At 46.5% G+C, this 13,950-nt stretch overlaps 1 protein-coding gene across 4 annotated transcripts in view; it reads left to right on the top strand.

Annotated features, from left to right (window-relative positions):
• Positions 1-10,139: 10,139 nt before the first annotated feature.
• The window catches only part of TRABD2A (TraB domain containing 2A), a 77,643-nt gene continuing 73,832 nt past the window's right edge, over positions 10,140-13,950 (top strand). For all 4 annotated transcript variants that reach the window (XM_054185822.1, XM_054185823.1, XM_054185825.1 and 1 more), the window contains exon 1: positions 10,140-10,402. In XM_054185822.1, the coding sequence (XP_054041797.1) occupies positions 10,301-10,402 (102 nt within the window). In that variant the 5' untranslated portion in view covers positions 10,140-10,300. The remainder of the gene's footprint in view (positions 10,403-13,950) is intronic.

Here is a 13,950-nt window from a genome sequence, read left to right on the forward strand (position 1 = left end):
ATGAGGTCTCCCCTCAGCCTCCTCTTCCTCAAACTGAACAGTCCCAGCTCCTTCAATCGCTCCTCATAAGATTTATTCTCCAGGCCCTTCACCAGCTTCGTTGCCCTCCTCTGCACTCACTCCAGCACCTCAATATCTCTCTTGTATTGAGGTGCCCAAAACCGGACACAATACTCAAGGGGTGGCCTCACCAGTGTTGAGTACAGGGGGACAATCACCTCCCTGCTTCTGCTGGTCACACTATTTCTAATACAAGTCAGGATGCCATTGGCCCTTTTGGCCACCTGGGCACACTGCTGGCTCATGTTCAGCTGCTTGTCAATTAGAACCCCCAGGTCCCTTTCTGCCAGGCAGCTCTCCAGCCACACTTCCCCAAGCCTGTAGCGATGCATGGGGTTGTCGTGGGCCAAGTGCAGGACCTGGCACTTGGCCTTGTTGAAGCTCATACCATTAGCATTGGCCCATCAGCCCAATCTATCCAAGTCTCTCTGTAGACCTTCCCTATCCTCATGCAGATCAACACCCCTGCTTAGCTTCGTGTCATCCGCAAACTTACTGATGATACGCTCAATGTCCTTATCAAGGTCATCAATAAAGACATTAAACAGAAATGGTCCCAACACTGAGCCCTGCGGGTCACCACTTGTGACCGGCCGCCAGCTGGATTTAACTCCATTGACCACCACTCTTTGGGACCGCCCATCCAGCCAGTGGTTGACCCAGCAGATCGTATGCTCATCCAGGCCATGAGCCGCCAGTTTTTCCACGATAATTCTATGGGGGACAGTGTCAAATGCTTTTCGAAAGTCTAGGTAGACAATGTCCACAGCCTTTCCCTCATCCAATAATCAGGTCATCTTGTCATAGAAGGAAATCAGGTTCATCAGGCAGGATCTGCCTTTCATAAACCCATGCTGACTAGGCCTGATCCCCTGCTTGTCCATTATATGACTTGTAATGGCACTCAAGATGATCTGCTCCATGATCTTCCCTGCTACCGAGGTCAGACTGACAAGTCTATAGTTTCCCGGATCCTCCTTTCTGCCTTTTTTGTAGACGGCTGCTACATTTGCTACCCTCCAGTCCATTGGGACCTCCCCAGTTAGCCATGACTTCAGGTAGATAATGGAAAGTGGCTTGGCGAGCACGTCTGCCAACTCTTTCAGCACTCTTGGATGTAACCCATCCGGTCCCATAGACTTGTGCGCATCCAAGTGGCGTAGCAGGTCACAGATCACTTCCTCTTTAATTGTGAATGACCTCATTCAGCTTCCCCTCCCTGTCTCCTAGCTCACGAGGCTGGGTGCCCAGGGAACAGTTAGTTCCACTGCTAAAGACTGAGGCAAAGTAGGCATTGAGCACCTCAGCCTTCTCCTCATCCTTTGTGACTATGTTTTCCTCTGCATCCAGTAAGGGGGGGAGATTTTGCCTAATCCTCCTTTTGTTGTTAATTAATTTATAGGAACATTTCTTGTTATCCTTAACAGCTGTAGCTAGGTTCAGCTCTAGCTGCGCTTTGGCTCCCCTAATTTTCTCCCTACATAGCTTCGCTATATCCTTATAGTCTTCATGAGAGACCTGCCCCCTCTTCCAGAGGTCATAGACTCTCCTTTTGTTCTTGACTTGTCCTACAAGACTTGGTATTCAGCTGAAAATATTTTATTAAATTTTTAGACAGGAAATACTATTGTCTTTGATGCCATTTCTCCCAAAAAACGTATTATCTTTTGAACACAGTCTCTGTACTGTTGATATTAAAACATTGTCTGTCCAATTCAATTGCATGAATGTTACTCCATCTTCTTGTTGTACCTGTCCAGAGACAGCTTGACACATCTAGATGCTGATCATTCTTGCTTTGTTGTCATCTTGCTTCACAATGGAAAGAGACACAACCAAGAAGAGACCAGAGGAAACACTGTCTAATTGGATTTAAAGTTCTCTCTGTAACTTTTCTTAATGGTCTATACTGAACTGTTTGGCATTTATAAATCAGCAATATAGGAACAGGAAGTTAGAGTCTGGAAAAACCTAGTACCTTCCTTATTCCTTCTAGTAGAGCTGAGCAAGATTGCTTCCTGTGCTGAGCCAAGCTCGTTTTATTTAAGCATATGGCCTTCTGTGCAGAGCTGTGAGAGCTGGCTCACCATGGCACTGAATGCTTGGTACCAGTCTGCGTGCTTTGTGTGGAGTCTATATGTTGCCCTACTTTTAGCTTGTGATGTTGGCAGCTATTGAGCAAGAGGACCCAGGTGCAGGTGGTTCATAATGTCTAACAGATACTGGGGCACCTAGTGAGGCCTGAAGCCTACTAAAGTGGCCTGAATATCATGAAGATGGATAAAGGGGAAGAGACCAGCCTAGGAAAAGTAGAGTCCTATCCGTTAGAATGCCCCCACAATCATGATGCCATCTTCTGGCAGTGTCTTTATGGATCAGAAGAGTAGTAGGGGCAAAGAACACCACATCCCAAATCCCTGTATCTGCAGAGAAAGAAGACTGGAAACAATGCTGAGTGCTCTTTAAAATCTCTGTCACTGTCTTGTGCACAGGTACGTATTTGGGCTGCAATCCTGTGCAGTCTGAGTCGGGAAAGTAGCTCTGACCCTTTATGTGCAGTTTCAAGAAAGCAGATGAGATAAGCCTGCGGGTGGCCTTCTGTCACTGATGAAAGCCAGCCCCGTGGCCTGAGGAAAATAAGGGAGTAGCAGCTAGTTCGGCTGCTTGTCAGCTGTGGAGATGAAGAGGCCTGGGAGATTCATGGAAATCCTGCTTTGGACCGTCTTGCATTTTCCATCTATGGAATAAGTATCCCTGTCTGGCTGAATGGAGACTAGATGAAGTCCACAAGTCCTTCTGCTTCATATGTTAGAATTAGGCTTTTCCATCCAGAATCTCACCGTGAAGTGTGAAAGCTCATGGCTCATCCTAGCAAATGCTTCTGAGGTTCCAAAAATGAGGCTTTGGTTTAAAATAGTTGCAAACTGTCATGGTAACTAGGTAGGAGTCCTGTCCTAGGACAAAGGCAAGGCAAAGAAACATGGTGGAGTAGTTTTAGTGCATGGGCCTGGGGTCCAGGTAAGAATGGGCTGGCTTGCTAATGGTTTGGTACCAGGTCCTGGCTTGATAACGCCATGGTACAGATGGCTTGGTACCAGGTCTTTCACCTTCACATCATGGGGAGATACCCTTGGGGAAGAACTGTCTCCCCAGGAACCTCCTTCCTAAATGGTTTCACATGTATTCAGTAATAACCACATAGAGCAATGGAGGGTTCAGCTTCCTTTGATTATTCTGGTTTGGGTTTATTTTCTGCACAACAGCGTGTCCAACTAGACCTCAGCCTCAAAGTGGAGACCTGTTTCAGCTGTGGTACTGTCCATCTGCCTCAAGTTAAGCATGCATCCAAAAACCCTCCTGGTCTCAAGCTTGAACATGCTCCTGCTGCTTTCATGTCCCTGGCAATTCACTTACTTGAAAGATACCATGATGATAAAAAAAAATTTAGTTTATGTCATTATAGTGGGCACAAAGGAGGTAATTGGGCCTTTGTTTGTAGCACATCCTTAACACAGGATTTAGGGAGTAATCCTGTGGTCACTGAAGTCCTGGACAGAGCTCTCAGTGGAAAGAGTACAAATCAGACACAGACTGGCTAAGAAAGTTACACAGCATTTCCAGCAGAAATGCTCACTCTAACTGATATGGGTTGAACGTTTTCCCAGCTCCTCAAGATTACCTGTCCTGCAAAGCTAGGCGCAATAGCCATGACTAAAGGACTATTAGTCCCCCCTCCCCACCCCAAAATGCTGTTTCAGCAAATAAATTCATCATTAAATATTGTCAAGCTAGAGTTCTGCCATTTTCTGGAACAAGTAGAAAGCATATTTATCGGCTCTTTGTTTGTTTTTTTTTAATCCTGATGAGAAACTGAAGCAATTTTCCTCAATATTTAGTAGGGGAAAAGAAAATTCCCAGTTGACTGAAAGCAAAACAAGTGCTGACTAAAAGAAAATTACTGATGAAAATAGTGTTGGAATAGAAACTTAATTTCATCTCTGCTGCACTGATGAGCTGACAAGAAAGAAGAATCTCTGCAGTCAACTAAAGGATAATCACTGACAGGCTCATATCCAGCTATGCGGTCTCTTAAGAGAACTCACGGCTCATGCAAAATTGCATGAAACGTTTTCAGTGTGCTTTCACTTTAATTGTCCTGGGATGTTTTGCAGTGCTAGAAGCAGACTGTCTGTGTAAATTTTCGCAGGGTCTGAGCTTTAAATGCCTTGAGGCAGGGGCAGTCATTTGCTGTTGCACGTCTGTGTAGCAAATAACCCAGCGGGATCACTAGTGTCTTACTGCCCTGCAAGAACACATTCAAATGCTCCTCAGAAGTCAGGTCTGAATGGGTTGGCACATGCACAGCAATTCTGTGGTGCCACAAATGCCTGACCAGAGCTCCACCACCCTGAGGGAAAAAAAAAACAAAACACTGAAGGCGTTATCAAAACTATGTGGTTTCCCTTGTGCTGGAGCTTCACTTCCATGATGGACTCTGGGGACCTGTTTGTGCCTTAGTAACTGCAGGCAGATGTTCACCATGTATTTATTTGTTTTTACAAAAAACAGTGCTTGCACACTGCTAAGACAACATTTTGTAACAAGTTAGTGTTGCCTACACTGTGTCTTCAACCCTGACAGTTTGCTAATATTTTTCCAGAGCCAGTTAGAAAACCAGGACAAAACAAGTGTGTTCTCTCAGAAAACTCCTCCCCTCTCCATGGAAATCTTTAATTACGGTTGCTAAAAAATCAGGATAGCTTTTCTCCCCCAAAGACATCCTGAAAAAAAATCATGCTAATTTAATGGATAAGCTAAATTCAATTAATTTCTACCCATTTTAGATTTTCTCCAGTTATTCCACAGCGAAGCTGTCCTGATATTTCCTGGAAGACATCAGAAATCCACCTATGGAAACTGAAGGTTTTACACATTGCGGATCCCTCCTGTGGGGCTCAGACTTTCCAGCTGCTTCCCAGGTGGATTCTTATGTGCACAGGAGCAGGACCCACATGGGTTTCCAGGACTGCTTGCTCCTGCATCTCTCTTCCAACCCAGTGAAGGGCTTGAGAAGGAAGAGAGAAGGGAAGGAAGAAGGAAGTAAGGGAGAGGGAAGGGAAGGGAAGGGAAGGGAAGGGAAGGGAAGGGAAGGGAAGGGAAGGGAAGGGAAGGGAATAAGCACATGCTAATCGAGATGGCATGTGTTTGTGTGGAAATGCAGCGCAGTGTTGGTACAGCGCACACATTCCTGACCAACCTCCAGCTTGTGCATGAGCCTTTGCTACCTAACATTAACCCGCAATGGAAAGAAAGCCACCTTGTACAGCCAAACACAGTGAGCCTTGAGTGAAAGAAGCTGCCACAAAAGAGATTTGCAGAGTCTTCAGGACAGAATTATATTCACAGTCCGTTAACAGGCAGGTCAGCTGTGATTCACCCGGTATTCAACATGATTCGCCTGGTTTTGAATTCAACATCGATTTTAAACACCATGAAAATTAAGCACGAGGATTTCTCACCATTAAAATTATGAAACAGATATCATAAAGTAGATAATAAAGGAGGCAAAGGAGCTTTCTTTGTTAAGTTGAGAAAAAGTACTCTATCTGCATTTGAAAGGGAGTTTGCTTAGAAGGATTGATGTGGACTTCAGAGATTCAAGAACACAGAGCCCCAATTATGCCTCTAGATAAAAAGGGTTAGTGAACTTTGTAGTATGTTACTGTATGAAAGTGTTAGGTCAGCTGGAAGGGAAATATGGGGAATATATTACAAAGTGAAGTGGTTACATGTAATTATCAAGTATAGTCAGCCAGAAGCCAAAAATAAAGTGCAAAGAGTGGAATTCTGTTATCTAAATGCATCTTAATAATAGTAATCTCAATTTGAATGGAGAGAGAAAACTAAACAAAAATAAATCTCTTAGGCATTGAAAGGAGGTGAAGAGAAAGTACATGACCAGAACTGGGAGCTCTGAATTGCGCTAGGCCCCAACACTTTAGAAATAAAGGAGAGGATCATTTGAAGCTAGGCTGGAAGGAGTTAAAGGACAGCTTACAAACCCCTTTCCCCAGTCTGAAAGTACTCTTTATAAGAGTGCAATCAAAACCTAAACTGTTGAAAAGGTGAGAATACAGTGCTAACAAAACAGTAAAAATACTGTGAATTATTCAGCTATTAATTCATAGTATTAGTAGGAAAAAATGCAAAGGGTTGTCAAAATAAATGATTAATGCATTATTTTGTTAAATTCAGTAAATAGGGACCCCATATGTCATGCAGATAGAAAGTAATGAATATCTTGAGGTGTTTTTAAGAGGTGGCTGAGTTATACTGCAACTGGAGAAGCAGAAACAGACCACAGCTCTGTGGTGAAGCTCAAGTAGTCCGAGTGAAATTAACTGATTTTCTCCACCAAAAGGGATGTTCCATCCTGATCATCCCATGGCTCGCCCTCTCACCTGATGCTTTGGTGCTCCTCTGCTTTGAGCATGGCTGTGTCATGAAATCGCATGCTGGACAGGAAGCACATTGGCCAAGCCTGCTCTGCAGGGCTGGAAGGGAAATGTAGATCCCTGAAGGCTGGTCTGTCTCTCTCAGGGAACTGTAGCTCCATCACTAACCTATAAATGGCCCTCAGCACCGCTGACAGAAAAATAGCTGCTTAGGCATTGGTTAGGAGGAATGCAACAGTCCTCTGTCCTCCCTTCCCTTCCCTTCCCTTCCCTTCCCTTCCCTTCCCTTCCCTTCCCTTCCCTTCCCTTCCCTTCCCTTCCCTTCCCTTCCCTTCCCTTCCCTTCCCTCTTCCTTCCCTCTTCCTTCTCAAGCCCTTCACTGGGTTGGAAGAGAGATGCAGGAGCAAGCAGTCCTGGAAACCCGGTTGTTCCTACTCCTGTGCACATAAGAATCCACCTGGGAAGCAGCTGGAAAGTCTGAGCCCCCCCGGAGGGATCCACAATGTGTGTTTGGGACTGTGATCTGTTAGCAGTAATACCCACCTGAGGAGATTTAGGCCTCTGACAGCCTCCTAGACATTTTCATATAACTGTTCCTATGGCCTGGGAAACTGACTGAACATCAGCTAACAAACGTCTGCTGACAAAAAAAAAAATAGTTTTTTTACACACTGTCCAGGTCACTACTTGGCCCCACCTATAGGCACACCTAAAAGCATGGGATGTGCGTGCGAGTGCCTGTGCATGACAACTGCTTAAACTCTGCTGTAAGAGACACAGCTGTGCAGCCTGCCCCTTCAGTTACCTTGGATTAACTACCAACCGGACAACTCAGGTCACAGTCTCTGTGGTCTAAGGCTCTGATTCAGAAAAGCATTTAAGTGTATGATTCAGTTTACCCTTTCTGTGCAATGTACATAAGCACATGCTTAGCCTTAAGCACATGCCAAAGTCCTATTGAAATAATTTTGCAAGGAACTGGGATAAACAAATCCCAGCCACTCTACAGACAGAACTTCATTACATAAAAAAATTGGGTTTATCTCCTCGGTTTCCATTACTACATGTAGGATGTGGCTTTCTACTGAAATGTTGCAGTGAAAGTATAAATAACTTTGAAAGTCTCTATAAAACATTCCCTTTGTACTTCCTCGTTCCCCATTTTCCATTAGCAATTCTCCACAACGAATGCATTTCCCACCAGTTCAAAAATAAGGCCAAGCAGCATCTTAGTCTGCATTGCCTGATGCCTGCGAGCTGCGTATTTCAGAAAGTGGTGTTACGTGTTTTGCTATGTTAGAACCAAAAGCAACTAAACATGGTCACGCAGAAGGTACACAATCAGTCTGGCAGAACATCTCTGTGCCACGAAAGGTTTATTCTTATCCTCTATAGCTTCATCTAGGTATTGTATGAATGTTATCTGGCTTCTGTGCCCAGAAATACGTAGGACCAGATGTGGGTCTGGCTTACTGCGTTCCAGGGCAGAAAAGTGTCGTTACACCTGTTTTACACCTGGCTGCTAAGAGTGATGTTTGTTTGGAATGGCTGCTTAACTGTCACTGACTGGTGGGCAAACTCACTATTTGAGCCGCAAGTGTCAAATCAGGGAATTTTTTTTGAGAGGATGATGAAGAAAGCTGTTCCACCCTCACTTCTTGCTCTGATAGGTATAGGAATATGGAGCACTGGAAAACTGCAGATAGTATTTTCCCCTGCTGTAAAAAAGGAATAATAATTAAAATAGATAGGGATTATAACTACTATATATTGCATAAATGCCATATTCTTTGTCAGATAATGCTTTGGGTTCTAAATGTTTGGCATGACCTAACAAAAGATGATGCATTTCATGTACTACAGGTATCATTCTCCTCATCAAAATCCACAGTATTCAGAAATACAGTAACGCACATAATCAGAAGGCAAGACAACGAAGGGGTTTGGGTCTGTCTTCTGGAGGCATTTACTTTGCACCGCAAAACTAGGCTCTCCTAGCCAAAGGAGAGGAACAGCATCTTTGCCTTCTTTGAGTTGTTGGGAAGTTTGCCATTGACTCTGAACCAGAATTTAACCATAAGGACAGAGATTTGGATCTCTGGGATTGAAAAAGATGAGTTTAAGAGTAAGAATAGGGTAAAGCTAAAGAAACAATATCTGAGTCAGCAAAGAGCCTGAAACAGTTTGTCTGCAGCTTGTCTGTTGCTTTATGCATGGTGTTTTCACACATACAGCTTCAGAAGGAATGGTCAACATTATAATGAAATTATACTAGTCTTTTAAGATCATCTGTGTATCCAGTGTACCAAAGCGGGGGTAGGTCAGGTCCACTAGCTATTACAAAAAAGCAGAAGCATTCCCACTCATTGCCACAGGACAGTGAGGGTAACGGTGACTACTAAAGTAGAAATGGTAAAAATACTGTTACTGAACACTGAGAAAAGATGGAGAAATACATTGTGGAGAAAGGTCTGCATTAAGAGCAACATCTTACTCTGGTACTGAAACCAGCAGATGCCAGCTCATAGAGTGGCATAAGTTTTCCCCCTTCGTTTGACTTCTGCTGTCTTTTTATTTATGGCTTCAAAAAGATTTTGGTTTCTTTTGTGTTTGGAAGTCCTTAATTAAAACATCTGGGGATGGTGCAGGAGGGAATGTACCATATAACAGCACCATGCACCATGGTGACCGATGGAGAGTTAGTATTCTAACTTTGCTTTATGTGAATTACACATGCCATATTAAAATTATCAGGAAGATCCTATTATGAATATTTTGAGAGCTATGAAAGTTCATCCATTTAATTTACACCGGACTGAAAACTGGCATACTTCTGGCTTTGCTCAATATTTTTAAGACTGCGATCAACAGCAATATGTACCCTTGTTAGGTTTTAAATACCACTCTTCTCAGCAAATATGGCTGAATTTTACAATTAAAGATGGTGACATGTTCTTCAGTGCATTTTTGATCACACTGCTTGCGCAAAGCACAGCGGACACACAACTTTGGCAGGGGCACCCTGCAACAAGAACACAGGAATGATTGGAAACAGTTCCTCAATCTGAAGTTGGCGGGCAATAGAGAGACTTGGGAAGAAGGACAGTATCCCATTTCGTATTCGCTTCGGGAGAGCTGGAGGCTGGGCAGAGCCCGGCAGGCAGGGCAGGGGGCAGGCCGGAGCCGGGAAGCGGAGCCCGGCAAGGCGCGGGGCGGGCGGGGCAGGGACGGGGACGGGCGAGCCCGGAGCGCTGCCATCCCCGGGCGCGGCGGGGGCTGCCGGGGCTGGGGGGCGGGGGGGAGGGCGCGGCCGCCCCAGCACCCCCCCCGGAGCTCAGCCGGGGTCTCGCTGCCATACGCGGCGCCCGCCGGCCCCGCCGTCGTCTGCCACAGCCAGGCGGCGGCGGGGCACGGAGGGGACAACCCCCCCGCTGCCGCCCCATCGCCCGCCCCCGGTGCGGCGGGGCCCGCGCCTTCCCCTTCCTCCCCCCGCATGGCACGGGACCCTTTAAGAGGAGGGGGCAGCGGCTGGAGGGTTTGGCCAGGGGATGGGGTCGCTCCTGAGAGGGCTCTAGGATTGGGTCGACCGACCAAGGAAAAAAAAAAAAAAAAAAAAAAGGAAGGAGAAAAAAAAAAAGCAAAAGAGGGGAAATTAAAAAGGAAAAAAAGGGAGGTGTGGAAGGAGGAGAAGAGGGGGCGAAAAATAGAAGGGGGGGCGGGAAAAAAGAAAAAAGAAAAAAAGGGAAGCCGTCCCCAAACTGTGCCAAACGCCGGAGCGAGCAGGGATGGCGCACCCCGGTTGGCTCTGCCTGCTGCAGGGCTCCCTCCTCCTGCTGGCCACGGCGCGGCAGAGCCGCGGCCCCCCCGCCTGCCCGCTCCCCGCAAAGGTAAGCACCGACGCGGCGCGGGGGGGGCTTTGCCGCACCGGCCGCCGCAGTTCGGGATGAGCCGCGGCCGGGCACCCGGTGCCCGGCCGCGGCTCATCCCGAACTGCGGCGACCGCGGGGTGCGGGGCTCAAGCGGCGGCCGTGCGGATGAGAGGCGGGGAGGGGAGGGTGGGAGCTCGGGGCTGTGCGCCGGGTGGGACGACCAGCGGTGGGTGCTGATGGAGGTGGAAGATCCCAGGATGCGCCACAGCCCGACGTTTCGCCCGCGCCGCTCGCAGCAGGAGGGGCTCGCCCTGGGGCGACTTCTGCTAGCATCCCTCGGGTGGGGGTAGGCTCTTTCTTGCCTTACTGATACGAACGCCCGGAGTGGTGGAGCAGGTTCGGAACCAGCAAATGGCCGTTGCCCCTCAAGTGGAAATGTAGTTTTTTCATGTTAGATTTTGCTCATCCTGTCACGTCGTCAGACGGACTGTAGTAATCAGGAGCAGCGTGGGCTGACCTGGCTCCAGTGGGGTGGTAAGTGCAGCTGAGTGCAGTGGCCGGCGTGAAGCTTGTGAGCTGGGTGTCATTTCCATTAAATACCAAGACACTGAGAAAAAACGGTTCTTGCCGAAGTTTCTGAGATAAACGTACAGAAAATCGTGTAGGAAAAGCCTTCCTGAAGTTACTGTGTCTTAATGCTTCTGTTAGTGTTAACAGACCATCCATGCAGTCTGTTGGTATATGCTTGGACCTGGAAGCAGCCTGGCTGGAGGTGCTGTGCACTTGAGATGCTCCTGGGACGTGTGCCTTGCCGTTTGTGTTCATCTCCCGGCCCAGACAGGGTTACCTTCTGCAGCGCAGCTGTTAAGGGAGCTGGTCGCCCTTCAAAGTTGAGTGCAGACCTGCTGCACTGGGGTGGTGCCAAAGCCACAGTGGTCAAACTGCAGGGTAGGTGCGAGAAGGCTTTGCAACTCTGAAGAAGGTCTGCTGTGTGATCTTTCTTTTGTCTCTCACCTGCACATGCATCTACATACAGCCGCCTTGGTCTAGGGGCCCCGCTGCCTCCAGCTGAGCGAGCTGGCCCCCCTGCAGCCGTGGAGGCTGAGATGTCTCTTCCTTAGGATTTAAGGCATTGCCGATTCAACCATATGCCAAGCTACACGTCTCTCATGGGAGTTGTCTGCCTGAGCTCCTCTGTTAGACAGGGCTTAACCCTACCTTGGGGGAGGGTGCTCACCAATTTGCTTGTGCCTGGAACCAGTTTGTTAACTGGATTTATAGGTGGCCAGCTGTGACACTGCCATAAAGCCAGGTCAAGCCTCTGGAGCTGGTGCCCCCTTCCCCTTGGGGCATAAAGTGCAAAAGCTGTGGGCTGGCGTGAATCTACTGCAAGGAGCTAGTGAGAGCAGGAAGGAAGGGGACAGCCCCTGACAGCCTGAGCAGCAGAAGCTGCCCTTTTGGAAATGGGTAATTCACTGATTTGGTGGGACACAGGGAATTCTCCTCAGGAGCCATTGACTGGACTTCTGCCAGTTACAGGCAAAACTGGAGGTAGAATGTGTTAATGGTATCTCATTATCTGCTGATCAGTCTGTCATTAAAATGTGAGACCACCTGCAGTTCTGGTATTGGCAGGCTGTTCCCTAGGGTCACTGGGACAGTGGTGGTAACCACGCAGTCTAGGAATGGCAGCATCTGCCTTATTTGCAAAGCTGTTGAGTGTATCCTTACAAATATTTACACGAACCCCTTGGGAAAAAAGCATTCCTCCTTGTCCCTGCATCATCAGGGAGGGCTTTTTTGTTTGTTTTTATCTTAATTTTTTTATGGGATCTCTTTTCTTGCCCCTCTAGATTACAGATACACCTTTCTTCTTTCTGTCAGGTTGCCTAGAGCTTCTGTCATGAAAGAAATATGTGCATCAGTGCCAGAAAGAGAGAAGCTGCTATTTCAAGGAATGAACATACAGTACTTCAGGGGACTTTCTCATCACCACTCCAAATTGTAGTTAAAGCTGGAACCAATAACGTACCCCGTCATTTTTTTTATTTTTTTTTTTCAGTAGGAAAAAAGAAAAGCTTTGAAAACAGTTAATGTAAAATAAAGTATGCTGGAATGCTTTGGGTTATCTTCCAGTGGTACTTTCTTTTTGCTTAACGTTGCAGTCTATAGGTAAATTTAAAGCCAGAATCCAGGGGTTAACAGCAGAATGCTTGTGGTTGTAGCTGGTTAGTATTTTATGATGTTGTTCCTGATAGGGGACCAATTAATTTAAATGGCTACCTTTCCCCATAAATACACTTCAGCAGAGCAAGTAATCTGTCTGCTCTCAACCTTTGACTTTTTAGTTAATAATTTTATTTTTATTTTTCATTTCTGGCAAATGGGGACTGAATGTGTGTTCTTTTAATAGTTGTAGCCAGTGCAGTGTTTGTGCCCAGGTGAGTTCTGCTTACAGTCTTGTGATGAGTTTGAGACCGTATAATATATGCTCTCATGTAATATGCATGTAATACAGCTGAGCAAAAGCTGAAGAGAATGACTATTAAAAATGTGCCTACCATTTCTGTGTGCATTACCATAGATGCATGGGGCACCTTACATGATGAGTAAAGGCACAATCTTTGCCTCAATTAGGTATAAAAGAACATGACAAGATACGGCACCAGGGTAGATAAGAGGGAGGAGGAAAGCCATACAGGGAGGGTTATAGGGCTGCCTGCCTGGGTGAAATATTGCGTGCCACATGTTCCGGCTTCTGTAGCAAGCAAAAAAAATGTAAGAGAGTATTGTGGGTTGAGAAACAGTGCAATCCTGAGCTGAAGTTTGGAAGATGTGGCTGTGGGGCCAAGTAGTAGGGGTGAGGGTGAGTGGCCCAGAAAGACGCTGAAACCACAGAGGGCGCCTACCTGCTCTTCTTTGAGACATTCAGAGTGCTGCCACGAGAAGCATTCTTTGTTCCTCCTGTTTTTTGCTGCATTATTTCCTGGATGTTTACCATAATTTTACTCTTGACAGTCAGTACATCATTTGACCCAATTTGAGTTAGTTTCTCAGAAGAAAGATGACACCTTCTGTGATCGTCTTTGTCACCACTCTTCCCACAGAATCGTTGCTGCCTCACCTGAAATAATGCATGATGTCTGACAAACACAGTAGTATTTGCTTATATGAAGGCTACAGGTTGCACCCTATGGTGGACCTGTAAGTACTGCTGGAAAGGCAAGTTGCTGGGGGTAGTTAAAATTAACAGAATCTGAGGCTTGGGTTTTCTTAACTCTTTAAAGAAGAAACCTATTGGAAAGATAATAAAAATAGCTCTCGGTCAGAGCCTGTGTTCTGCTGAAGCAGATAGAAGGAAGGCAGGAGGTCATGGGAGTTTCCAGTGCCACCTGTGGACAACCACCTATGTGATTAGAGGGCAGATGTTGGGATATGGGACTAGCATGCTCTGGTTTCAGCTACTGATGTGCAATGCGTCGCTTTACTCTTCCTTTCTGCAAGTTTTTTTCTGTTCTTGCCTAGACTCTCCCTCAGCTCCCGAAGGAAAACATTTGATTTGCACC

This window comes from Rissa tridactyla, chromosome Z, assembly GCF_028500815.1.
Source record: "Rissa tridactyla isolate bRisTri1 chromosome Z, bRisTri1.patW.cur.20221130, whole genome shotgun sequence".
NCBI lineage: Eukaryota > Metazoa > Chordata > Aves > Charadriiformes > Laridae > Rissa > Rissa tridactyla.